The 25945-nt window shown below is 38.7% G+C and overlaps 2 protein-coding genes across 4 annotated transcripts; one reads left to right on the top strand and one right to left on the bottom strand.

The window, feature by feature from the left end:
* The first annotated feature begins 707 nt into the window (after positions 1–707).
* LOC127455762 (matrix metalloproteinase-23-like) lies at positions 708–9623 on the top strand. 2 transcript variants are annotated; one of them, XM_051723886.1, is made up of 8 exons: positions 708–1037; positions 2365–2507; positions 2896–3035; positions 3176–3343; positions 4052–4216; positions 4365–4475; positions 6863–6989; positions 8158–9623. In XM_051723886.1, exons 1-8 carry the CDS (start codon positions 897–899, stop codon positions 8351–8353), a joined length of 1191 nt encoding a protein of 396 aa, XP_051579846.1. In that variant the 5' UTR covers positions 708–896; the 3' UTR covers positions 8354–9623. The 2 variants fall into 2 exon arrangements, with proteins under 2 accessions (XP_051579846.1, XP_051579844.1); XM_051723884.1 differs by having other exon boundaries at positions 2896–3080.
* A 2239-nt stretch (positions 9624–11862) lies between these two features.
* LOC127455766 (choline-phosphate cytidylyltransferase A-like) lies at positions 11863–24617 on the bottom strand. 2 transcript variants are annotated; one of them, XM_051723893.1, is made up of 9 exons: positions 24392–24617; positions 18358–18464; positions 18148–18244; positions 17884–18000; positions 17630–17781; positions 17377–17455; positions 17117–17259; positions 14403–14591; positions 11863–13334 (listed from the first exon to the last, which is right to left on the bottom strand). In XM_051723893.1, exons 2-9 carry the CDS (start codon positions 18460–18462, stop codon positions 13134–13136), a joined length of 1083 nt encoding a protein of 360 aa, XP_051579853.1. In that variant the 5' UTR covers positions 18463–18464; positions 24392–24617; the 3' UTR covers positions 11863–13133. The 2 variants fall into 2 exon arrangements, with proteins under 2 accessions (XP_051579853.1, XP_051579854.1); XM_051723894.1 differs by having other exon boundaries at positions 24472–24617.
* Positions 24618–25945: the final 1328 nt, after the last annotated feature.

Here is a 25945-nt window from a genome sequence, read left to right as displayed (position 1 = left end):
AAGTTCAAAACAGAGTTTTGAGAGCAGTGCAGATAGCAAGCAAATGCACGAAAAGTTATGTCTGAGAGGTATCAATATAATTACTTGTTTGCTGCTCAATGCTCAATTAAACGACAAGATGATGTGTGAAATCACTCATCTGTACACTTTTATGTCTGCAACAGACTTTATTACCGGTTTATTTAGCAGAATTTATAAGGCTACAGTTTTGTTTTTGTTTTTTTGGTGAAAAATAGCTGTTTTTGTTATAATTTTCCTTCAGAAAAATATCACTGGAACTTTATCGCAATTTTCCTCAAAGAAATGAATAGGTATTTTATCCCCTCCCGATAAACCACGTCTCCCGTAAATGACGCGTTTCGAACAGGTGACGTGCCTTTGAAAAATCGCCTTTCCTTGCGACTGGAACACCTGCAAAATCAGGTAAGTGTGTTAAAAAGCTGTCATGTTTGGCTTCAAAACAGTTGCGTTGACAGTTTTGCGTGAGAAATGCACGAGAAGAAAATGCGCAAACTATTCATGTTTTTTTCTGATAACACTACTTTATTTTGAGAGGAAAAACACCGGCTGCTTGTATATGGAGAGTGAAGGGACTCCCAGGGAGCAGAGGAGGAGTTGGTTACACATCAGATTGCAGCGGGGCGGCGCTTTTAACTCCTGCAGGATCCGTTCTGCGCCCTGGAGAGAGTGCAAGTTCAGGGGAAGAAACAGAAGTGTATTAAAGAAAGTGCACTGCAACTATTAAACATATTTACCCGAAGCGTTTGATCGTGGAGATAAAAAACCTTTGGGCGGAGACGTGGGCACATGTGTGTCCAGATCGGAAGCGCACAGATTTGGATGGGTTTGGTCCTGTGGAAATGCTTTCATACTCAAGAATATATGGATGACTAAATATGACTGAAGCACAGACACCAAGTGGTTTTCATCTCAGTGTTTGCATATATGATTTGAAGATGCGCTGGGTTTGTTCCTGTGCTCTGTTGATGATGGTGCTGGATAATGCTGTGGCCATGTATACGTGGAGAAAAGACACGGTAAGAAGAGAATACAAGTGCCCTAGTTTAATTAATTAATGTGTATTACTTAATGTTTGAAAAATGTAATCCTCACAAATGAAAGTAACCTGCAGGTATACTTTCAGTCAAATAACTCTGCAGCACAAGGGTAGCAGTATCCTGCAGTGTGACATACTACACTTCATGTAAAACTAATTTAAACAACTTTTTTCTAATTCTTGCATAGTTGCTATGCATAATTATTCAACTTTAATGTCTATTTATTAATTAAGAGACGGTATGGAATATTTCTCCTTCTAAAATTTAAGTTGTCACACTGCATAATTATTTAAATGAACTGCAAATGTGTTTAAAATGGTTAAAAAGGATGAGGGAGAGAAAAAAGAGCCAGGAAATGTGTTGAGGGTCAAGGGGGTGGGGGCGGTCTCTGTTCATATGTGGGTGACAGATATTTCAAACCTTTGGCTGCATGGAAAACTGCAACTAATGATATGACGAGGTGAGACCAGGTAGATCAGAACCAAAACTGAACTGACAGAAGATCTGGTTTGGAATTTATACTTGCTGGGCTCCTCTTTATTTAAATGAGCAGTTACTCTATGCAGGCTTCTTGTTTATCACCATGTTACTTAGGATCTTCACTGATATCATCTTTTGCATAAACTTGGTTAAACTAATGAACAAACACAATCTGTTTTAACTAATAACACAAATTATTGTATTGTTCTTGTATATATTGAATACATCATTCACTGTGTAGGTTGGAAAAATTATGTGAACCCCTAGGCTAATGGCATCAACAAAAGCTAATTATAGTCAGGAGTTGGCAAACCTGGCATCTAATTAATGAAACGAGATTGGAGGTGTGGGTTAGAGCTACATTGACTTATAAAAAGCACTCAAACATTTTGAGTTTGCTATTCAAAAGAAGCATCTGCTGATGTGAACCACGCTTTGCAAAAATGAGACGTCCTACAATCAAGAGTTGTTGCTTTGCATTATGCTGGAAAGGGTTACAAAGTTTATAGGAGAGCTTTGATAGTCATTCGTCTACAGTTATACAAATAGTCTATAAATGGAGACGATTTAGTATTGTGGCTACTCTCCCTAGAAGTGGCTGTCCAGCCAAGATGACTCAAAGGGCACACCGCAGAATGCTCAGTGAGGTTAAAAAGAACCTTAAGCACATTGTGTTTGTCTATACTTGTGACTTTGGTGAAGATGAGATCATATTTTATGACCAATTAATGCAGAAAACCAGCTAATTCCAAAGGGTTGTCATACTTTTTCTAGCCACAAAGGAAAAGAGTATCTATCAGCATCTGTTTTTCTTTATTTCCTTCAGGTGGCTAGTATTCAGTTGGATAAACCATGTGTGCAGGCACCTCCAAATGTGGACATGCAATCACATGTAGGTCCAGCCCGGTCCAAACGCTATGCCATCAACCCACTGGGCTACAAGTGGGAGCATTTCAACATCACCTACAAGTGAGAGAGACAGGAGACCACCGGGAAAGGAACACTCACTAGATCAACAAAAATAGAATTTTTTTTTTTTTAAATTAATATTCACTTGGAGTGAAAGGCCAAGAGCCTTTCATTTGATGACCATGATTGTTGTAGAATGCCTGGAGTATGTACAGACAGATAAGGGAGATGGAGAAAATAAATAATCTGTGGTTCAGATGATGACTGATATTTTGGGTACAAAAGATTGAATCCAGAAATGTTGGGTCATAGCCAAACAGAGATTTACAGCTCTTGTAAATGTGCATCCAAATTGATAGCAGACATAAAAGAAATAGAGACTCTTTGAAAGTCTGCCATTGGTCATTCGTGTTTTTCTGGTAATCATTTACTTTCCTCTGTCTTAAAGGATCACAAAGTTCCCCAACACACTGAATAAAGAAGACACCCGCAAAGCTATCGGTATTGCCTTCACAAAGTGGAGTGATGTTTCCCCTCTGACTTTCAATGAAATCACCAACATAAACAAAAGTGCTGATATCACAATAGGTAAATCTGCAGGAACAGAGCCAAGACACCATGCATATGATCTTGGTAGGCTGACCGAAGGCTTTTGTACAGAGTATTTTTTTATTTAGTTGAAACTTCCATTGGTGTGAAAGGCTAACTAGCTTTCTTTTTTGAGTTAGGGTTCTACACGTACAATCATACAGATTGTTGGTGGTCTCCTCTTCACCCATGTTTTGATGGTTTGAACGGTGAGTTGGCCCATGCCTTCCTTCCACCACGTGGGGAGATCCACTTCGACAACCATGAATTCTGGATTCTGGGCAAATCTCGCTTCAGCTGGAAGCAAGGTACTGACCTACAACATTTATTTAAAATGGGTGGATATGCTGGTCAGGAAGTGAAAAAGAAATCAATCTACTCATTGGTATACCATGTTTAAAAATGTTACGCAAGCAGGAAGCACAATGATTTCATTCACAGGCTGCAATTTATTTTTTCTATAACCAAAATTATATTGAAATAATAAATGGCATAGTACATTGTGGCAATGATCCATACAGAGTTAATGACAAGCGTCCTTTTCTGTGTCTTCACCAGCAGATTTGTTTGCATGTTTCTGGATAATGGTATCGAACACCAAATATCAATTTGGTGACTTTGTTAGGCTTGGTCTGAAGATGATTTGCACCAATTTTGGGGAATATTGAACAAACTCTGTAGGATTAGTAATTAAAAAACAGTACAGTATGTCAATCCATTTAATATGGCAGAACTTTGTTGTTACATCGAACACAAGCTTGCTTTCCAGATTGGATGAAAGATGTAGAATGAGTTTGGAAAGCAAATGTTTCTGACATGATTTAAGATGGCAGAAAATCTAGTTGGGTGCATTGAAGGTCAAAAGAGTTTTGCTGCTTGGTCATTCTGTTAAAAATGTATTAGATTAAATGTACATTTAAACTTTGGACTGTTGGTTTATTATCATGTTGGTTTACCATTCTGTTTCCGCTCATCCATTCTCCAGTTTGCTGTCCTGTTATTCTTGTCCTGTATAGGTGTATGGCTGAATGACCTTGTTCAGGTAGCTGCTCATGAGATTGGACATGCCTTAGGACTCTGGCATTCACGGGACCCTAATGCTCTAATGCACCCTAATGCAACATACACAGGTCAGCGAAACATCGCCCAAGATGATATCTGGGGCATCCAGCGCCTTTACGGTAAGCAAAAAATGACTGCAGAGATATAAGTGCAGCATGTTGTCAGTATTTGTGTTTTTATGCTTTGAACCAATCATGTTAAACATGTTCAACATCTCTCCACCATTTAAGTTTGTTGCTCTCACCTATGCATGCATTTGTATATCAGGGTGTATGGACAAAAAACGTGTGTGTGATCCCTGGGCCCGGTTGGGTTTTTGTGAGAGGAGGCGGAGCTTCATGAAGAAAAACTGCCCGCAGCGATGCGACCTGTGCTACGGTTAGACACTGAATCACACTCCTACATCTCATGCCAGCATTACACTCCTATTACACTGAAAAGTCTTTCACTTCTTCACAACATTCTTTTTTATCCTACTTTATTTTCCATTGGAAAATCCATTGGTATAAAAAAATCAACTTTGCATGGGCTTTTTTAGAATAGCGAAATTATTCTAAATAATGAGCGCATTTACATGCACCACCAATTATGCTTAATAAACCAACAATGTGTTAGGCCATGTAAAAGCCTTAAATGGTTTTATTTTATTGGGGTAAGGTCCTAAACGGTTTAAGCAAACGATGGTCGGCACACATACATTTTTGCCCATTTCCTCAATTTCACTCTGCTTGTAACCACCTTTACCGCCGCTGTTACTGGCTTATCCAGTGTGCGCAAGTGTTGTGCACATGCTTTCTTACGTTTTGATGTTAAAAGCAGAAAAAAAGGATTTATTTCAAGTCGAATGAAACTTTTGACAAGAAAGGGTTTGACACATTTTTGGACTAAGCTGATTTTTGGTAGTTATCAGCATATGTGTGCATGTAAACACACTTAATTGTCATTATCCACAAAACATGGAATGACTTTCTGCGTAAATCCTTCATAAATTAATTCTTAGGTACATTTCTATTGCCACATCAGAACAGTGTAGACAGTTCTCTTTATCATAATGGGAGCAATTTAGTTTTGATATGTCTCAGTGCGACGCTTGTGTCTGGTGTAGACATGGTGTAACATACAAGTACATACAGTTGTGCTCAAAAGTTTGCATACCCTGGCAGAAATTGTGAAATTATGGCATTGATTTTGTAAATATGACTGATCATGCAAAAAAAACTCTTTTATTTAAGGATAGTGATCATATGAAGCCATTTATTATCACATAGTTGTTTGGCTCCTTTTTAAATCATAATGAGAACAGAAATCACCCAAATGGCCCTGATCAAAAGTTTACATAGCCTTGAATGTTTGGCCTTGTTACAGACACACAAGGTGACACACACAGGTTTAAATGACAATTAAAGGTTAATTTCCCACACCTGTGGCTTTGTAAATTGTAAATAGTGTCTGTGTGTAAATAGTCAATGAGTTTGTTAGCTCTCATGTGGATGCACTGAGCAGGCTAGATACTGATCCATGGGGAGCAGAAAAGAACAGTCAAAAGACCTGCGTAACAAGGTAATGGAACTTTATAAAGATGGAAAAGGATATAAAAAGATATCTTAAGCCTTGAAAATGCCAGTCAGTACTGTTCATTCACTTATTAAGAAGTGGAAAATTTGGGGATCTCTTGATACCAAGCTAAGGTCAGGTAGACCAAGAAAGATTTCAGCCACAACTGCCAGAAGAATTGTTCAGGATACAAAGAAAAACCCACAGGTAACCTCAGGAGAAATACAGGCTGCTCTGGAAAAAGATGGTGTGGTTGCTTCAAGGAGCACAATACGACGATACTTGAACAAAAATGAGCTGCATGGTCGAGTTGCCAGAAAGAAGCCTTTACTGTGCCAATGCCACAAAAAAGCCCGGTTACAATATGCCCGACAACACCTTGACAACCATTCACAACCATAAGCGCTATGTTTGGAGAGGGGTCAACAAGGCCTATAGTGAAAAGTATACCATCCCCACTGTGAAGCATGGTGGTGGCTCACTGATGTTTTGGGGGGGCAGGGGGGTGTGAGCTCTAAAGGCACGGGAATCTTGTGAAAATTGATGGAAAGATGAATGCGGTATGTTATCAGAAAATACTGGCAGACAATTTGCGTTCTTCTGCACGAAAGCTGTGCATGGGACGCTCTTGGACTTTCCAGCAAAACAATGACCCTAAGCACAAGGCCAAGTTGACCCTCCAGTGGTTACAGCAGAAAAAGGTGAAGGTTTTGGAGTGGCCATCACTGTCTCCTGACCTTAATATCATCGAGCCACTCTGGGGAGATCTCAAATGTGCAGTTCATGCAAGACGACCAAAGACCTTTGCATGACCTGGAGGCATTTTGCCAAGATGAATGGGCAGCTATACCTCCTGCAAGAATTTGGGGCCTCATAGACAACTATTACAAAAGACTGCACGCTGTCATTGATGCTAAAGGGGGCAATACACAGTATTAAGAACTAAGGGTATGCAGACTTTTGAACAGGGGTCATTTCATTTTTTTCTTTGTTGCCATGTTTTGTTTTATGATTGTACCATTCCATTATAACCTACTATGTTGAATATGAATCCAATAAGAAATAAAAGAAATGTGTTTTGCCTGCTCACTCATGTTTTCTTTGAAAAATGGTACATGTATTACCAATTCTCCAAGGGTATACAAACTTTGGGCACAACTGTATGTTTGTATATAACACACAACATAAGTCCTTCTTTTTTTTTACCTCAGAGCCTCTGGATGCAGTGTCCACCCCGACCCCGCCACCTGAAAATGTGAAGATTAAAATTGTGCCTCGAGGAAAAGTTGTGGGCTTCCGCTGTGGGACAAAAAATACTAGAGTGCCTCCAAAAGTCAGGTACAGCTATGTTGACTCCTAACAGATCAAAGGAATAGTTCACCCAAAAATGAAAATTCTCTCATCATTTACTCACCCTCATGTCATCCCAGATTGTGTGTGTGACTTTCTTTCTTCAGCTGAACAACAATGAAGGTTTTTCGAAGAACATTTCAGCTCTGTAGGTCCATACAATGCAAGTGAATGGGTACCAAAATTTTGAAGGTCCAAAAAGCACATAAAGGCAGCATAAAAGAAATCCATAAGACTCCAGTGGTTAAATCCATTTCTTCAGAAGTGATATGATAGGTATGGGTGAAAAACAGATAAATATTTAAGTCTTTTTTACTATAAATCAACACTTCCACTTTCACATTCTTCTTTTGTTTTTGGTGCTTCACATTCTTTCTGCATATCACCACCTACTGGGCAGGGAGGAGAATTTATAGTAAAAAAAGGACTTAAATATTGATCTGTTTCTCACCCACACCTGTCATATCACTTCTGAAGACATGGATTAAACAACTGGAGTCTTCTGGTTTACTTTTATGCTGCCTCTATGTGCTTTTTGGACCTTCACAATTTTGGTCACCATTCACTTGCAGTGTATGGACCTACAGAGCTGAAATGTTCTTCGAAAAACCTTTGTTTGTGTTCAACAGAAGAAAGAAAGTCATACACATCTGGGATGGTATGAGGGTGAGTAAATCATGAAATAATTTTCATTTTTGGGGGAACTATTCATTTAAGGAAAGCATTAAGAAAGAATGCAGTGTATTATTTCTCCACCACTAGTGGCACCAAACTGAATTGCAAAAATGATCCAAATAGGTTTCACAAACACATCTTCAGTTGTTTGGTCAAATAGGTTGTCTTGCCCCAAACTCAACATTGGTTGAGCCAGCATTGCTTTGTTGGGGCACTGGATCAAACTTTTGATTGCAATTTCTTTTGGTGCAACTCATGGCACAGAAATGACACACTGCATCTCTAAGATCAGAGCTTGTCTTTACAGGTCTATTGTACATCAATCGCATTGTTCTGTATGTCGTTTGTAAGGTCATATACAGTACAGTATACATGATTTACTGTGTATCCATGTTACTTATTTTATCTGTTTAGATGGTTAAGTTATGTTGAAAGATACTACACCATCTCCTTAAATGAATTCTCCTCTTGTCTTAATCAGCTGGTATAAGGACGGCGAGCAGCTATTGACATCCATTCCTGGCTACATTGTAATTAAAGATCGGGATCTGCGGATCATAGCCAATGAATTCAACGAAGGTACCTACACCTGTCGCATCCATCGCCGCGGTAATGTAGTCTCCGCTAACTCCTGGGCCATCCGCCTAAAGCCAGAACTGTCCTCCAACAATAGCTGATGGAGGGAGATTTGATTTATTGAACACTTGCTCTACCTCCAGGGCTTAATACCACTCTGACCTGCTCTCCTGTCCTGTCCCACTGCAGTGAACACATCTCTGTTTGGAGATCAGCTCCAGAGTGTCTTAAAGAACAACCTGCAATGGTTTGTTTACAGGCAGATGTGGTTCTATTAATCTCAGATATGAAAATATGAGTGAATCTCATGAAAACAGTCCAGGTCACTATTAGGATTCTTTCAGAGTTCCCACTGGCATGATTGAACTTTAAATATCATTGCATTTTAAAACTGTGATTTCCAGCCTTGCGAAACTCATAGAAATTAATAAAATCTCAATACATTTTAATAGTGGTAAACATTTTCTAGTTATGCTCTCAAAACTCAATATTTTAAAAGACCAGAAACTGCTCATTGTGAATGAAATCTGAATAAAGTGGTTTAAATATTCTTATTCAGATATGAAACAACTGGACAGATTCATGGAAAAATCATAGACATTCATTGGTTCTTTGCATTGTTTGCATTATTTTCATGACAATACCCATAAAAAACAAAAAGTACAGTAATTCGTAAGTTTTCTAATAATTGAGGAATCAAATAATTCCCATTATCTTCAAGTAAAATGATTTTTACAGGAAAAATATTGTAAATCAAGGTAAATAATATTATGTTTAATACAAAATAGCAAATAATGGTATTATTTAAAAATATTAAAGGAATATTTCAGGTACAATACAGGTTAAGCTCAATTGGCAGCATTTGTGGCATAATGTTGATTACAGTGAGGCACTTACAGTGGAAGTGAATGGGGCCAATCTGTAAACGTTTAAATACTGTTTCAAAAGTATAGCCACAAAAAATAAACAATATGCATGTAAAAATGATTTTAGTGTGATAAAATCACTTACAAACCTTTTCTGTGTAAAGTTATAGCCAATTTTACAACTTTTCTATGGCGACGTAATGTCAGCAAACCCTAAAATGACTATAAATGATTTAAGCAACTCCACAGCTCAAATAATATGGGTTTTAACAAAAGAATTAATGTAAGTGATTTTATAAAATTACAAGCTTCATATTTCTGCATTTAGCCCCTCCAAAAATTGGCCCCATTCAATTCCATTGTAAGTGCCTCACTGTAACTTGATTTTTACATTGCTGTTTTTAAAGAAAAGGACGGCCGAATTGAAATTTATTTTTGTGGTAATCAATATTATGCCACACATGCTGTCGGTTGAACTTAACTTGTATTGAACCCAGAATATTCCTTTAATGCAAATAATACAGGTGCATCTCAATAAATTAGAATGTCGTGGAAAAGTTCATTTATTTCAGTAATTCAACTCAAATTGTGAAACTCGTGTATTAAATAAATTCAATGCACACAGACTGAAGTAGTTTAAGTCTTTGGTTCTTTTAATTGTGTTGATTTTGGCTCACATTTAACAAAAACCCACCAATTCACTATCTCAACAAATTAGAATACATCATAAGACCAATAAAAAAAACATTTTTAGTGAATTGTTGGCCTTCATTTACTGTATATGTACTCAATACTTGGTAGGGGCTCCTTTTGCTTTAATTACTGCCTCAATTCAGCGTGGCATGGAGGTGATCAGTTTGTGGCACTGCTGAGGTGGTATGGAAGCCCAGGTTTCTTTGACAGTGGCCTTCAGCTCATCTGCATTTTTTGGTCTCTTGTTTCTCATTTTCCTCTTGACAATACCCAATAGATTCAGGTCTAGTGAGTTTGCTGGCCAGTCAAGCACACCAACACCATGGTCATTTAACCAACTTTTGGTGCTTTTGGCAGTGTGGGCAGGTGCCAAATCCTGCTGGAAAATGAAATCAGCATCTTTAAAAAGCTGGTCAGCAGAAGGAAGCATGAAGTGCTCCAACATTTCTTGGTAAACGGGTGCAGTGACTTTGGTTTTCAAAAAACACAATGGACCAACACCAGCAGATGACATTGCACCCCAAATCATCACAGACTGTGGAAACTTAACACTGGACTTCAAGCAACTTGGGCTATGAGCTTCTCCACCCTTCCTCCAGACTCTAGGACCTTGGTTTCCAAATGAAATACAAAACTTGCTCTCATCTGAAAAGAGGACTTTGGACCACTGGGCAACAGTCCAGTTCTTCTTCTCCTTAGCCCAGGTAAGACGCCTCTGACGTTGTCTGTGGTTCAGGAGTGGCTTAACAAGAGGAATACGACAACTGTAGCCAAATTCCTTGACATGTCTGTGTGTGGTGGCTCTTGATGCCTTGACCCCAGCCTCAGTCCATTCCTTGTGAAGTTCACCCAAATTCTTGAATCGATTTTGCTTGACAATCATAAGGCTGCGGTTCTCTTGGTTTGTTGTGCATCTTTTTCTTCCACACTTTTTCCTTCCACTCAACTTTCTGTTAACATGCTTGGATACAGCACTCTGTGAACAGCCAGCTTCTTTGGCAATGAATGTTTGTGGCTTACCCTCTTTGTGAAGGGTGTCAATGATTGTCTTCTGGACAACTGTCAGATCAGCAGTCTTCCCCATGATCGTGTAGCCTAGTGAACCAAACTGAGAGACCATTTTGAAGGCTCAGGAAACCTTTGCAGGTGTTTTGAGTTGATTAGCTGATTGGCATGTCACCATATTCCAATTTTTTGAGATAGTGAATTGGTGGGTTTTTGTTAAATGTGAGCCAAAATCATCACAATTAAAAGAACCAAAGACTTAAACTACATCAGTCTGTGTGCATTGAATTTATTTAATACACGAGTTTCACAATATGAGTTGAATTACTGAAATAAATGAACTTTTTCCACGACATTCTAATTTGAGATGCACCTGTACTATTATGTATAAATACTACTTAAAATAATGTATCATTATTATTTAAATATTATTATATCATTAAGAATTTTGCATTCAGTCATGAAGGAAATGTTTTTTGCACTATGGTAATGAGAATAAAGAGGGAAATTATGTGTCACCATGTTGGCTTCATTCGCTTTATGCGAAATATAATTTTATTATTTCTTTATCTTTTGGGTGAAATGTAACCTGTATATGTTCTTAACAGCTTTCATGAGATTCACCCATATAGCAATAGTAGCATTTGGAACATTTCTTCCTTCTTTGTCATGGATTCATTATTGCCTGTGCAGTACATTTTTACAAAGACTCATCCCACCTTTGGAAAATGACACATTTTATGATGGGCATGTCTGTGGTGGGAAAGATGGTCTTGTTTACATCTGCTGCCTCGTACAGTATGAACAGGGCTACTTATCTAACTGTTAGAACTAGTATAAGAATTTGGAAAGCAGAAATGTAACTTGAAATATCAAGCATCTTTGACCGACATCCTATATGTGCTCATTTAGTTGTCCTGAAGGATGTTAGTTTTTATTAGTTTTACCCTTTTTCTAAAAATCTTATTTTGTTGGTCATTAAAGGTGCTGTAATACGTACAGTAGTGTCTGTTTTCAGTCCCCATGAAAACACAGTGAACATCCCACAAGAGACATAGTATATATTTTACATAAGTTATTTTACTCTCATTGGCCATAAAGGGTTCAGTGAATGCTTGTTGTGATAGATGTCATTGGCGTTACTGGCATAACATTCCTTTGATTCACAGTAATAACCTAAAACAAGATAAACCTTAAGACCCTTAAAATGTTTCTTAAAGTCTTTTTTTCAGACACCACAAAAGCTGGCACACATATAATCCTATTGTAGTCTTTCTGTCCTATGTAAACATGTAAACAAATACAGGTACCCTTTTGTGTTAATACTGTCCCCTGCTGTGCTCAAGTAATGTAAACATTCAGCAGGCAAAACCTTTCCAAAAAGACTGGGATCTGTGCCACAGAATAGCACAGGGTATAGATGCCAGTTCTAGCAAAAAGAGGCAAACACTGTCATTGCCAGGCCACAAAATTATTACTTCACATTGGAGTCTGAGGAGTTATTGTCCTTATGAGAAAAACGGCTAACAAAGTTCAGCATAAACATAAGAGATCAGAAAGACATGGAAAGTTGGGGTGAAATAGTAGACAAAACATGACTGAAAAATAAAACCAGACTCTACAAAATAGCTAATTTAATTAACTGTGACTATTTACTGTGAGAGAAGGAGAAGAAACGCTCCACAATTATAAAGAGAGCAAATGGAATGGGGGAAAGAAAATAGGTCCTGGGATCCCTCCCCCATCCTGGAATTAGTCACCAATTTGGCCTCTGTTCAAGTATGAAAAGATCTAGACAGTGAATGCAGGTGATAGTTAGTTTTAAGCGTAACTGAGAATAGGGATTATGCACTACTAGCAGATGCTGAAACAGCGTAATGCGCTTCATATCAATCCAAGCAGTTTGCATGCAAATCAAACAAGCTTTAAGCCCTAAAAATGCATCATTATGCAAGGTCCAAGCCTAACACAAAATTTACCCAACAAAAAGCCCAACAATATGTTGCCTTTTGGTTTAGTGGTGTGTGGCAAATCTCTCTGAAGGGAGAGGGAGGTGTGTGCTAGAGCAGAGATGTGGGATCGAAATCTTTAGAAAGTCTTGTACAGATTAATTTGGTCATTACTGTGCTTGGCATGAAGGACCATTAAATAGATTTTGCTTATATGGATAAATCTTAAGCTGAAAACAGCCATGAACCTCCATTTATATTCTATATAGACTATTCATAATGGCTTTAAACAATCCAAACCGTTCAGTCAACTGAGCTGAAGAAACATGATTGATGTGAAAAATAGTTGCTTGTGAGATGGATGTGTCCTAGTCCTCCTCATCCTTGCTGAAATGTGTGCTGCTGTGGTGAGCAGGAAGTGAATGGAATGGTGAAGAGGTTTTGGCAAAGAAGGGAAGACGGAAGGTGGGGGAAGGAGAGCGCTCCTCGCGTACGGGACTGCTGTTGGGGCTTTGTCTGGGACTGATGGCTTGTAACATCCGTCCTTTCCCCTCCTTCAACATGTGCTTCTGTTAAAAGACGTTACAGATAATATTGTCATACATAAGAGTGAAATCAGTGCATGCGAGTATAAATGAACATGGATGGTTGTATTTGTTGACAAACACATCAAAAGTATTTTGGAACACATTGAAATTTAAGTCATTATTTGCTCAAAGAGCCCACACCCAATGTAATCGGATGCATAGATCATTACATAATCCACATGAAGCACAATGTGCACACATCTAGCTAAAAACATGTTATCTTTCCTGGATCAGATGACTTCATAAACATGTTATCTTTCCGGGATCAAATGACTTCATAAACATGTTATCTTTCCTGGATCAGATGACTTCATCGGAAATTATGTAATAGGTTGTCCAGCGTCATAGAACGCTAAACCAATCGTATTAGCATTCAGATTGCTGCAACCAGAGGTGAAAGTCATCCTAATATGGACAGAGAGGATCGTTCACTCTAATTTCATATGGCCTCCAGGAGATGGCGGTACATGACACAGACTCGATGATGGCTCAAATGACACAGAATGGAACTGAATGAGATCTCGTTATTCATGCCTGCATGCTTTGGAGAGATAGCATGTGTAATTAGTTCTTATGTTCAATTATTATGTTTTATTTGTTTGGAGAGGCTTTTGGACACTAGCATAAATGATGTTTGTAATACTATAACTTTTGATTGCTTTGTCATATCAACACAAAATCTTACTTAGTTACAGGTGATATGATTGGGAACAAAACAAAAGCAGTTTTTTGGAGTGATCTTATTTACACTCTGAGATATATAATGTCATATCAGAAAAATAAGCAATTAAAAAAAGTTCAGCAATTTCTTAGGCTGGGAGTCTCAAAATGTATCAATGTATATCATTAAAAGATGTAAAAGTAAAAGTTTTCTTTAAAATGATCCCAAACAATACCCTCTTTTTTTGTGAAGTTATAAGCCTTTAAATTTGGGCATGCCACAAACAGTAAATCTTTAAAAACACCTTCAGAGCTTAAAGGGTTAACGAATGGAAGCAACAGTTCATCTCAACAAGATGCACAGAAAGAGCTGCACATGTTCTGACTCACCAGTGCCCCGTCTGGGCCAAACATCTGCAGGAAGTTCCCAATGAACTCGCGTGACTTCTCCTCCCATTTCTGAATGAGGTCGATGCCCTTCTCCTCCACTTTCTGCACAAACTCTTTACTCTTCTCCTCCACGTCCCGCACCTTCTGCTTCACCTTATCCACATGCTCCTGCAGGTGGTACTTCTTCTCCTGGAAGGAAGAGGGCAGCAGAGTCATGGAGCTTAGCTGAGGTCCACAGAGCAGATCACTGAACTCTAACACATCATTTCTAATCTTTTTCTTTTACTAATAATTTTTGTTTGATTAATATTTGAGGGTAGAATATCCTCATATATGTATGTTTCTTCAACTTTGGGCACTTTAAGCACTGTGGACTTCTAGAAAGTATAGTCTCGTTAAAACAATTTTTCACACTACAGTGACATTTTCACTGCATCTCAAATCTCAAAAGAATTGCGTTATGGAAACATGAAATTTTTTTAAAAACAAAATGTTTTTTGAAATAGCCGACTCCGTCTCGCTAGGGCTACTTTCATAGTTAACATTTTATGTATCCTAATTACACACATTTAAAGGGATAGTTTAGCCAAAAATGAAAATTCACTTATTTACTCACCCCCATGCCATCCCAGATGTGTATGACTTTCTTTCTTCTGCTGAATACAAATAATGATTTTTAGAAGAATATTTCAGCTCTGTAGGTCCATATGATGCAATGGACCTACTTCAAATGCAAGTGAAAGGTCAGAAATTTGAAAAATAAATCTCCACTTTACTTTTATTTTTGGCGATTCGAATTCTTTGTGCATATCGCTACCTACTGGGCAGGGAGGAGAATTTAAAGTAAAAAAAGGACTTAAATATTGATCTGTTGGTGGGCCTGTGTAGCTCAGCGAGTAAAGACACTGACTACCACCCCTGGAGTCACAAGTTCAAATCCAGGGTGTGCTGAGTGACTCCAGCCAGGTCTCCTAAGCAACCAAATTGGCCCAGAGTCACATGGGGTAACCTCCTCGTGGTCACTATAATGTGGTATGGCATGATAATAGCATGAAGCCTCCACACGCACTAAGTCTCTGCGGTAACGCGCTCAACAAGCCTCGTGATAAGATGTGCGGATTGATGGTCTCAGACACGGAGGCAACTGAGATTCGTCCTCCGCCACCCGGATTGAGTCACTACGCCACCATGAGGATCTAGAGCGCATTGGGAATTGGGCATTCCAAATTGGGGAGAAAAAATAAATATAGATCTGTTTCTTGCTGTATCACTTCTGAAGACAGAGTTAACCACTGGAGTCATATGGATTACTTTTATGCTGCCTTTGAACTTTTTAGACCTTCAAAGTTCTGGCCACCATTTACTTGCTTGTATGGACTTACAGAGCTGAGATATTCTTCTAAAAAGAATCTTTTGTGTTCAACAAACATCTGGGATGGCATGAGGGTGAGTAAATAAGATAGTTCAGCCAAAAATTAAAATTATCTCTTTAAATGTGTGTATTGCGATACATAAAATGTTGAACACAAAAAAAGGATGCAATGCAAGTGAATGGTGGCCAGAACTTTGAAGGACCAAAAAGCACATAAAGACAGAATAAAAGTAATCCATACGACTCCAGTGGTTTAATCCTTGTCTTCAGAAGTGATATGATTGGTGTGGGAGAGAAACAGATCAATATTTAAGTCATTTTTTACTATAAATTCTCCTCCCTGCCCAGTAGGTGGTGATATACAGAATAAATGCAAATTACCAAAAATAAAGAAGAATGTGAAAGTGAAAGTGGAGATTCTTTCTGCATATCACCACCTACTAGGCAGAGAGGAGAATTTAAAGTAAAAAAGGACTTAAATATTGATCTGTTTCTCACCCACATCTATTATATCGCTTCTGAAGACAAGGATTAAACAACTGGAGTCATATGGATTACTTTTCTTCTGCCTTTATATGCTTTTGGACCTTCAAAGTTCTGGTCACCATTCACTTGCATTGTATGAACCTACAGAGCTGAAATATTCTTCTAAAAACCTTCGTTGTTGTTCAGCTGAAGAAAGAAAGCCATGCACTTTTGGGATGGCATGAGGGTGAGTAAATGATGAGAGAATTTTCACTTTTGGGTTAACTATTCCTTTAAATAATATTTTGACACTTTTTGTTTAATTTGGCAAAACTGCAGCTTGATTGGAAATGACGCCCAATTAAAATACTCTGCTCACAAGTGCTATTTCCCTTAAATTTTTGTTTTATTCATGTGAAGCATTCTCTTCATTGACACTTGTTGACTTGGTTAACTAGTACACTAACTTCAGAAAAACAATTATTAGGGGCAAAATAGTGTGGGACAGTCGTAATTTTGGAAAAATTGATAGAACACAATAAATATTAAAATGGTTTGTTTATTTCACTCTTTATATTATCATCTTTTTATAATGGATTTTCATAGTTTAATATTGAAAGTCTAGGACAAGGCTAAAACAGTAAAATACAGTATATACATAAAAGGCATTTGAAAAGCAACAAAAATAATGATGAATGCCTGGTAAAAAGTTTAAGTTTTAAAGTGACCCTCGAATAACAAAAGACAAAATTTGTTCGTTTTGATACAAATCAATCTCCAAGGAATAAAACAGCCCGAAGTTTAAGAAAGACCTATATAGAAGTAGAGGGAAGTATACAGAAATAGTTAAAACATGGGTGTAGTCAAGTACACTCACATTGATGAAGCTGACATTGAGCTCTTTGGCAGTGTAGCCTCTCTGCAGGTTTCGTCGCACATAAACGTCATAGTCGCGCACGATGCGTGTGATTATGTCGGACGTGGAGATGCCCTCTGTTCTCTCGGTTGGTGCAAACATGCCTTGGAACAAGAGAGTCAAACATCAAACTTAATAGCAAATCTTGTACTTCTTTCACAGGTTTGCTCTTTTGATAGAAATATAAAAATGAATTTATTGACTGTTGTCTTAATACCTACCTGCATCTTTTATATGTTTGTAAACATCATCACTTCCTGCAGAGATGTATGGGATGTCGTCATGGGCGACAAAGTCTATCTGTGGAGAAGGTCATCATATTTACAGTAGATGTACTTATTTAGACTTTTCCCTATTTCTGTCTGATGTTATACTACATTGTTATACTTTGAACTTCACGTTCATTTATATTCATTTACAGTTCATGATATCTTCTTATACTCCTGGAAAATATAATGTTGTCTGGACACTCACTCTGTGCTCGGCCAGAAATTCAGATGTCAGTGTCCACGGAGCGTTCCGGACCACCTCATCAACATAACGACAGTGACTCACTGCATCGTAACGTTCGTCCTCATTCATAACAGTGAAGCCCTTAAAGGTATGTGTCAAATCATCGCTGCACACTAAAAAAACAAGGATGGGACAGAAAATGTCTATTAAAAAAAACTATTTAAATAAAAGTTTTCATCTTGCTAAAAGGGCTGCAGCTCAGTATGCAAACTCACCACCTACGATGAGATGTGTGTTGGGGAAAAGGCACTTGGCCTGCATCAAAGCACGAGCGTGTCCTGAATGGAACATGTCAAAAATCCCATCAGCATACACACGCACAGGACGATCATCTAAAGAGACATGGAGTTATAGTGAGATCATACACGTCACTAAATAAAACAAACACTTCTTTTCATTGAGTGTTATTGAGATAAGCAGTTTCAGAGACTCAGTGTGAGAATGTTGGATAAATGTAGAGAAAGGTGGCATTCACACACCTGGAGTTCCACGCTGAGCCTCTTCCATGCTAACGCGAACATATGGTGTTTTTGCAGCCTCCACCTCATCAGCGAATGGCGCGGGATCCCTCGGGCCCTAGAACCACAAACACAGACCTCAAAATCAGTGTATCCTGTACACACAAGAAAGGATGCCATCACACTTTTTTTGACATAACATGAGATGACGGAGGCCTTCGTATCATTTACCAAAGTCCTTCGTGGAATTTTTCGGACACACTCTCCATCCTTCATCTCTCCATTCAACTCCTCTCTCTTCCTCTTCCTGCTGAGCCCTGAACTGTGCGCCTCCATCCCTGCATGAAAAATAAATCGTACAAATTTACAGATATGTCACCTCTGAAGAAAGCCGTTTTCATTATTAAAGAAATTTTCGTGTTCTAAACAAGTTAAGCATGGTGTTCATTTCCACAGAAAATAATTAAACATCCATCAGTTTTTACAAACATGCTTTACATGCAAAAATCGTGTTTGCGATAAGAGCTCTTAAAATGGAAATCAATGAGGCAAGGCACTCCAGAGGGTTTAAAAGCAAAAAATATACAGCTCATTATTTGTTAAGGTGCTTCCATTAATTCTTCCAAACAAATGTGTTATTTGACTGGTAAAGTTGTTTAAAACGTACTATTAGCGGTGGGACTACAGTTTTGGGCGGATGAACGTCTGTTTGTACAGTCAAGGAATAGTTCATCCAAAAAAATAAATATAATTTACTCACCCTCATGCCATCCCAGATGTGTATGACTTTCTTTCTGCTGCTGAACACAAATGAAGATTTTTAGAAGAATATTTCAGCTCTGTTGGTCCATACAATGCAAGTGAATGGTGACCAAAATTTTGAAGGTCCAAAAAGCACATAAAGGCATCATAAAAGTAATCCATAAGACTCCAGTGGTTTAATCCACGCCTTCTGAAGCGATCCAATCAGTTTTGGGTGAGAACAGACCAAAATATGACTCCTTTTTAACTATAAATCTTGACATTAGCAGTCTCCTTGGCAATCATGATTTCAAGCTTGATTACATTTCCTATAGCGCCATCTAGCGCTCTGCACATGCGTCAAGCACTAGTAAGTGTAATCGAGGCTGAAGTCATGATCGTGCCTAAAGACTGCAATGGCAAGATTTACAGTGAAAAAGGAGTTACGTTTTGGTCTGTTCTCATCCAACATCCGATTGGATTGCTTCAGATGACATGGATTAAACCACTGGAGTCTTACGGATTACTTTTATGCTGCTTTTGTGTTTTTTGGATCTTCAAAGTTCTGGTCACCATTCACTTGCATTGTATGGACTTACAGAGCTGAAATATTCTTTTAAAAATCTTCATTAGTGTTCAGCACATCTGGAATGGTATGAGGATGAGTAAATGATGAGAGAATTTTCATTACCACAGAAATTAATTTCAACATCCATCAGTTTTACAAACAAGCAAAAATCGTGTCTGCGCTAAATGCTCTTGAAAGTCATTGAGGCTATTTTTTCTTTGTTAAAGCTTACATTAATTCTTTCACACAACTGTGTTATTTAAGCTGTAAAGTTGTCTAAAACATTCTTTTAGTGGTGGGACTACAGTTTTAGGCGGATGAACGTCTGTTTGTGTGTTAATATTTCTCCGTGTAAATGGTCACTTTCTGGTATCCTTGCACAAATCGTCGAAAGTTGCCGTGTTCTTCAGATTAACATGGTTATAACAGGAATTGATATTTTGGAAATTACTTTGCACAAACAAGTTTAGTAAGTGGTTTTATTACACTATTTTCATTTTAAGGCATTGTTTAATTCTTTTGGCTATACTTTGGAAACTGTGTGTATTTTAACATTTATTCTAGTGCAATGGTGCTCCCATAGACTTCCATTGTAAGCATTTTACTCTTGTCACGATGTTAGCTCGATTTTACAAACTCAGGAACGAGTCGAAATGATTTTGTCACAGATGTTGTCGATAGAGACAGTCACTTGTATTGAACCCCGAACATTGCTTTAATACATGAACGTTTAGATTTATCGAATGTAAAGAGCACGCCAAGCTGACCCAGATCATTAAACATCAACTGTTGTCATAATGTATTTTGATTATGATGCAGGACAGCCAGATGTGGCACCAGTGTTGGGTAAGTTACTCTAAAAAGTAATTAATTACTAAATACTAATTACATCTTCTACAGTGTAATTAGATTACTGTACAAATTACTCTGTCTGAAAAGTAACTGCATTACTTATTACTAATTACTTTCTAAAACCCTTATCAACCTCAACCAGATGAAAAATTCAAGGATAGACATGAAACTGTTCTTTTATTTATTTTAAATAAATCATATAAAATCAAATAAATTATTCATGAACTGGCCAAAGAATTTAAAGGGGCAGCATTAAATTAGAAAACATATATTTTAACATTAGACATTACATTTCGATTTTAAATTCACTATTGTTTTATATAGAATTGTTCTATAGTCTATACAGTATTTAACGCAATTACATTAGAAGTAACTGTAATTAAATTACTGAAAAATTAAGAGTAATCACTTTTTTCTCAATGAAAAAGTAATTACAGTAATTAATTACTTAGTAATGCATTACACCCAACACTGTGTGGCACAGTTTATAAAAGAGAAGGGGAGCAACAAAGTGGGAAAAAAAAAACAATCACTGTTCATCCTCTGAATTGCTCTATTGTTCACCGAGAAGGGTTCATCTGAATGCCCTACATAAGTAACAATAAGATAAAAACCTCATAAACATCATACATGAATCCACAGACAGACCTCAAACTTCACACTGTCCCTTTGGATCATGTTTAAAATAACCAATAGATAACACAATCTTGATATTCAACAACTAGATACATAGCATAGACTAAAAACTAATATATAAATAATCAGAATGAGCTTTATTGCCAAGTATGCTTACACATACAAGGAATTTGTCTTGGTGACAGGAGCTTCCAGTGTACAACAATATAAAAACAATACAAAAACAGCAGCAAGACATAGATAATAATAAATAAAAAAAACTAATTATATACATACGTACAGGTACACACATACATACATACATACACATGGGTAGTGCAAATCTAATACAAATCTGTTATGTACAGTGCAAATGTTTGTTTTTTTTTCTCTCAGAGGATTGAAATGGCAGAAGAGGTTGGATGTGTTGGATAAATATAAAAAAGACTAAACTGTGTATTGCACATAGTTATTGCTCAACGGGGCAGTTTTAACTGTTCATGAGATGGATAGCCTGAGGGAAAAAAACTGTTCCTGTGCCTGACGGTTCTGGTGCTCAGAGCTCTGATGTGTCGGCCAGAAGGCAGCAGTTTAAAAAGGTAATGGGCAGGGTGAGTGGGGTCCAGAGTGATTTTTCCAGCCTTTTTCCTCAATCTGGAAGTGTATAGTTCTTGAAGGGGGGGGCAGGGGGCAACCAATAATCCTCTCAGCAGTCCGAACTGTCCTTTGTAGTCTTCTGATGTCTGATTTTGTAGCTGAACCAAACCAGACAGTTATTGAAATGCAGAGGACAGACTCAATGACTGCTGAGTTGATCTGTATCAGCAGCACCTGTGGCAGGTTGAATTTCCTTAGCTGGCGAAGGAAGTACAACCTCAGCAGGGCCTTTTTCACAGTGGAGTCAATGTGGGTCTCCCACTTCAGGTCCTATGAGATGGTAGTGCCCAGGAACCTGAATGACTCCACTGCTGCCACAGTGCTGTTTAAAATGGTGAGGGGGGTCAGTATTGGGGTGTTTCTCCTAAAGTCCACAATGATCTCCACCGTTTTGAGTATGTTCAGCTCAAGGTTGTTTAACCTCCCTTCTGTATGCAGACTCATCGTCATCTCGGATGAGGCAGATGACAGTGGTGTCGTCTGCAAACTTCAGGAGCTTGACAGAGGGGTCCTTGGCGATGCAGTCATTGGTGTAGAGGGAGAAGAGTAGTGGGGAGAGCACGCATCCCTGGGGGGCACCAGTGCTGACTGTACATGTGCTAAAAGTGAGTTTCCCCTGTCTCACAAGCTGCTGCCTGTCCGTCAGAAAGCTGTTAATCCACTGACAGATAGACATGGGAACAGAGAGTTGGTGTAATTTATTCTGGAGTATAGCTGGGATGATGGTGTTGAAAGCCGAACTGAAGTCCACAAAAAGGATCCTTGCATATGTCCCTGGTCTGTCCAGATGTTGCAGGATATGATGCAATCCCATGTTGACTGCATCATCCACAGACCTGTTTGCTCGATAAGCAAATTGAAGGGGATCTAGAAAGGGTCCAGTGATGTTCTTCAGGTGGGCCAACACCAGTCTCTTAAATGATTTCATGACCACAGACGTCAGGGCGACAGGTCTGTAGTCATTAAGTCCTGTGATTTTTGGTTTCTTTGGGACAGGAATAATGATTGAGCATTTGAAGCAGCATGGGACTTCACACTGCTCCAGTGATCTATTGAAGATCTGTGTGAAGATGGGGGCCAGCTGGTTAGCACAGGATCGAAGACACGCTGGTGAGATGCCATCTGGGCCTGAAGCTTTCCTCGTCTTTTGTTTCCGAAAGACGCAGCTCACATCATCTTCACAGATCTTAAGTGCAGATTGAGTAGCAGGAGGGGGGAGGAGAGGGGTTGCAGGAGGTGTTGGTGTTTGTGTGAAGTGAAGGTCAGAGTGGGTGTGGGGTGTGAGATTGGCCCTTTCAAATCTACAGTAGAACACATTCAGGTCGTCAGCCATTTGCTGGTTCCCTACAGGGTTGGGGGTAGGAGTCCTGTAATTTGTGAGTTGTTTCATGCTACTCCACACTGATGCAGGATTGTTAGGTGAAAACTTGTTTTTCAGCTTCTCAGAGTATCTTCTTTTAGCCACTCTGATTTCCTTGTTCAGTGTGTTCCTGGCCTGATTGTACAATACTTTATCCCCACCCCTGTAAGCATCCTCTTTGGCCTAACGAAGCTGCCTGAGCTCTGCTGTAAACCACGGTTTGTCATTGTTGAACTTTAAATAAGTCCTAGTAGGAATGCATATATCCTCACAGAAACTGATATATGATGTAACAGTATCTGTGAGCTCATCCAGATTGGTGTCTGCAGCCTCAAAAACACTCCAATCCATGCAATCGAAGCAGGCTTGTAGTTCCAGCTCTGCTTCATTGGTCCATCTCTTTACAGTCCTTACTACTGGCTTGGTTGATTTTAATTTCTGCCTGTAGGTTGGAAGAAGATGAACCAGACAGTGATCAGAGAGTCCCAAAGCTGCTCTAGGGACAGATCGATATGCATCCTTTATTGTTGTGTAGCAGTGATCCAGTATATTTCTGTCTCTGGTGGGGCATGTAATGTGCTGTTTGTATTTGTGCAGTTCACGTGGGAGATTTGCTTTGTTCAAATCCCCAAGAATAATAATAACTGAGTCTAGATATTGTTGTTCTGTGTCTGTGATTTGATCAGTCAGCTGTTGCAGCGCTGTGTTCACACACGCGTTTAATGCGATATACACACTCACCAGAATAAACGAGGAAAACTCCCGCGGCGAGTAGAAAGGCTTACAGTTAATAAAGAACACTTCCAAATTAGGACAGCACATCATCTTTAACGTTGTTTTCTCCATTAACTCCGCCATGCGATCTGCTCTGAACAGCTGAAAGACCGGCAGATGTAACGCGCTGTCCGGAATGGCTTCACTCAGCCAGGTTTCTGTGAAGCACAAGGCAGCAGAGGTTGAAAAGTCCTTGTTTTTGCGGGTGAGGAGATGTAGTTCGTCCGTTTTGTTAGGAAGAGAGCGGAGATCGCTAAGTGAATACTCGGCAGCGCTGTTCGAAATCCGTGCTGACGGAGTTTGACCAGCACACCGGCTCGTCTCCCTCGCCTGCGTCTGCTGAACAGCAGAGCTGCGCCTCCAACTGAAATGTCCAGCAAAACGTCTGAATATCTGGTACATGCTGTCGAATGTTCAGCAGTTCGTCTCTGTTAAAACTGACTGGAAAAAGATTACTAAACACAGGACAAACAAACAAAAACAACAAAAGAACTGAAGAGCTCCATACCGAGGCGGCCATCCGCGGCGCCATCATGATGATATAAATAAATACAGGTAAGTAAACAACAATTTTACTGGACAAAATTATTGACTCAGTGCATTTCCTCAACGCAAAAGAGAACACCCCGAGCTAACATCAGTAAACACGTTTATAAGCTTTCTTTCAGTAACACATAATTTACAGTAAATGCACTAACCCAGATCAGACGCTCCGGGAGCTGAGTTTCTCCTTTAAACACGACTTTATTCTTTATCATGGGCTGAAGTGAACACTCACGGGAGGTTGTGATCGCTGCCGGTGTCTGAACAGCCCATTTCTGTTTTTAAAGAGTTTAGAGTCCATATGCTGCAGTTATGACAGCTCTCCCTTCACAAGACTTCATCATCACAGCTCTGTAACAACACGCATACTTCCGCTCATAATCTTCTTCTTCAGTTTTATGGCGGGTGGCACCCAGGTTAAGGTGCATTATCGCCACCTACTGTGTTGGAGTGTGGCCCAGAGTACTTCCGCTCATACGCCTTACTTCCGCTTTTAAATACCGCCATCTAGCGATCACTCACAGTAATAACCAGACTCTTCTCCAACGAGATCTGGATCCTGCTGCACTGAGAGCGGAGCTATGATGCTAGTTGCACGTTAATATTTTATTCGATTGCAACATAGAACATAGTTTACTTAGATTTACTGCTTTGTTTATCATCAACCCTTTTGTATATCTTGTAACATGATTATTCAAGGGTTTTGGACACCACATTTTAATGTTAAAAAGCAGTCTCCGGAATTGTACCCATACAAAATAGCCTAATTTTAAGAAGTGAGGCACGTGATATGGCTGATAAGAAAATTCATCTTAAAATTACTGTTAATGTTGGACAGTTAATGCCTAGATCACATTATCTAGGTCTGTTAGTTTGATCTCGCAAAAAAAAAAAAAAAAAAAAAAGAAAAGAAAACTGCCTGGTATGATTTCAGTCGGACTAATGCGTTTACATGACATTTTAAAAAGACTAATTATTGCTTTAGTCCAGCTGAAACTGAACTTTTATGCATGTAAATGCACTCTTAGTGAGATCATGGATGTTCCTGAGTCTTTTTAGCCAGAAGAGAAAGAGACTGCAGATTTTAAATGCTTATCTTCTGAAAACTAATTTTGTCAACGTTCAGGAGTACACTAGCATATAGATGACCTTAAAGCTAATAGATGTGGACTAAAAGCAGCAAAACTTTCATTTTGATTTCATGGTGTCTTTAAATATTTTTATACTACAATTTACAGTCTCAATGGATAGTGCAAGTAAACGTTGGTAAAATAGCAGGCTACAGTAAAATTGTAAAAACACAGTGAATATTCAATCATGATGGGGATGCAATATACTTTATTAAACACAAAATAATATGTAGTGATAACAACAATTGCAAGAATTCAAATCATTCCTTCTTAAAGGGATAGTTCACCAAAAAACGAAAAATCTCTTATTGTTTACTCACTCTCATTTATGCTCACTGCTATAATAGGATATTTAAGGGGACCACTCTACTCTATATCAAGGGGTTCCTGTAGAGAGTCAGAAAAGTCCAAAAAGGGCCTCCATATCTTAACAAAAGATTGAGAGGACCCCTTGAGTGTGTATTTAATTTTTTCCAGTTTTAAGAAATACATAACATCTTTGACCCAATGGGAAAAGGATTGAGGTGCACATTGCTTCCATTTTAGAAAGATCAGGCGTCTTGCCAGGAGTGTAGAGAA

Source organism: Myxocyprinus asiaticus, chromosome 18, assembly GCF_019703515.2.
Source record: "Myxocyprinus asiaticus isolate MX2 ecotype Aquarium Trade chromosome 18, UBuf_Myxa_2, whole genome shotgun sequence".
In the NCBI taxonomy this organism is placed as follows: domain Eukaryota; kingdom Metazoa; phylum Chordata; class Actinopteri; order Cypriniformes; family Catostomidae; genus Myxocyprinus; species Myxocyprinus asiaticus.
The sequence above is the reverse complement of the archived record's forward strand: the minus strand, read 5'-3'. Positions and strand labels throughout refer to the sequence as shown.

Coding starts and splice junctions, on each gene's coding strand:
- LOC127455762 (XM_051723884.1), top strand. CDS start 897: ATGACTGAAGCACAGACACCAAGTGGTTTTCATCTCAGTGTTTGCATA. Junction 1,038..2,364: donor ATACGTGGAGAAAAGACACG/GTAAGAAGAGAA, acceptor TATTTCCTTCAG/GTGGCTAGTATTCAGTTGGA. Junction 6,990..8,157: donor AGAGTGCCTCCAAAAGTCAG/GTACAGCTATGT, acceptor TGTCTTAATCAG/CTGGTATAAGGACGGCGAGC.
- LOC127455766 (XM_051723893.1), bottom strand. CDS start 18,462: ATGGAGGCGCACAGTTCAGGGCTCAGCAGGAAGAGGAAGAGAGAGGAG. Junction 18,001..18,147: donor GGCTCAGCGTGGAACTCCAG/GTGTGTGAATGC, acceptor ATGTCTCTTTAG/ATGATCGTCCTGTGCGTGTG. Junction 13,335..14,402: donor TTGGCCCAGACGGGGCACTG/GTGAGTCAGAAC, acceptor GTCTTTTAACAG/AAGCACATGTTGAAGGAGGG.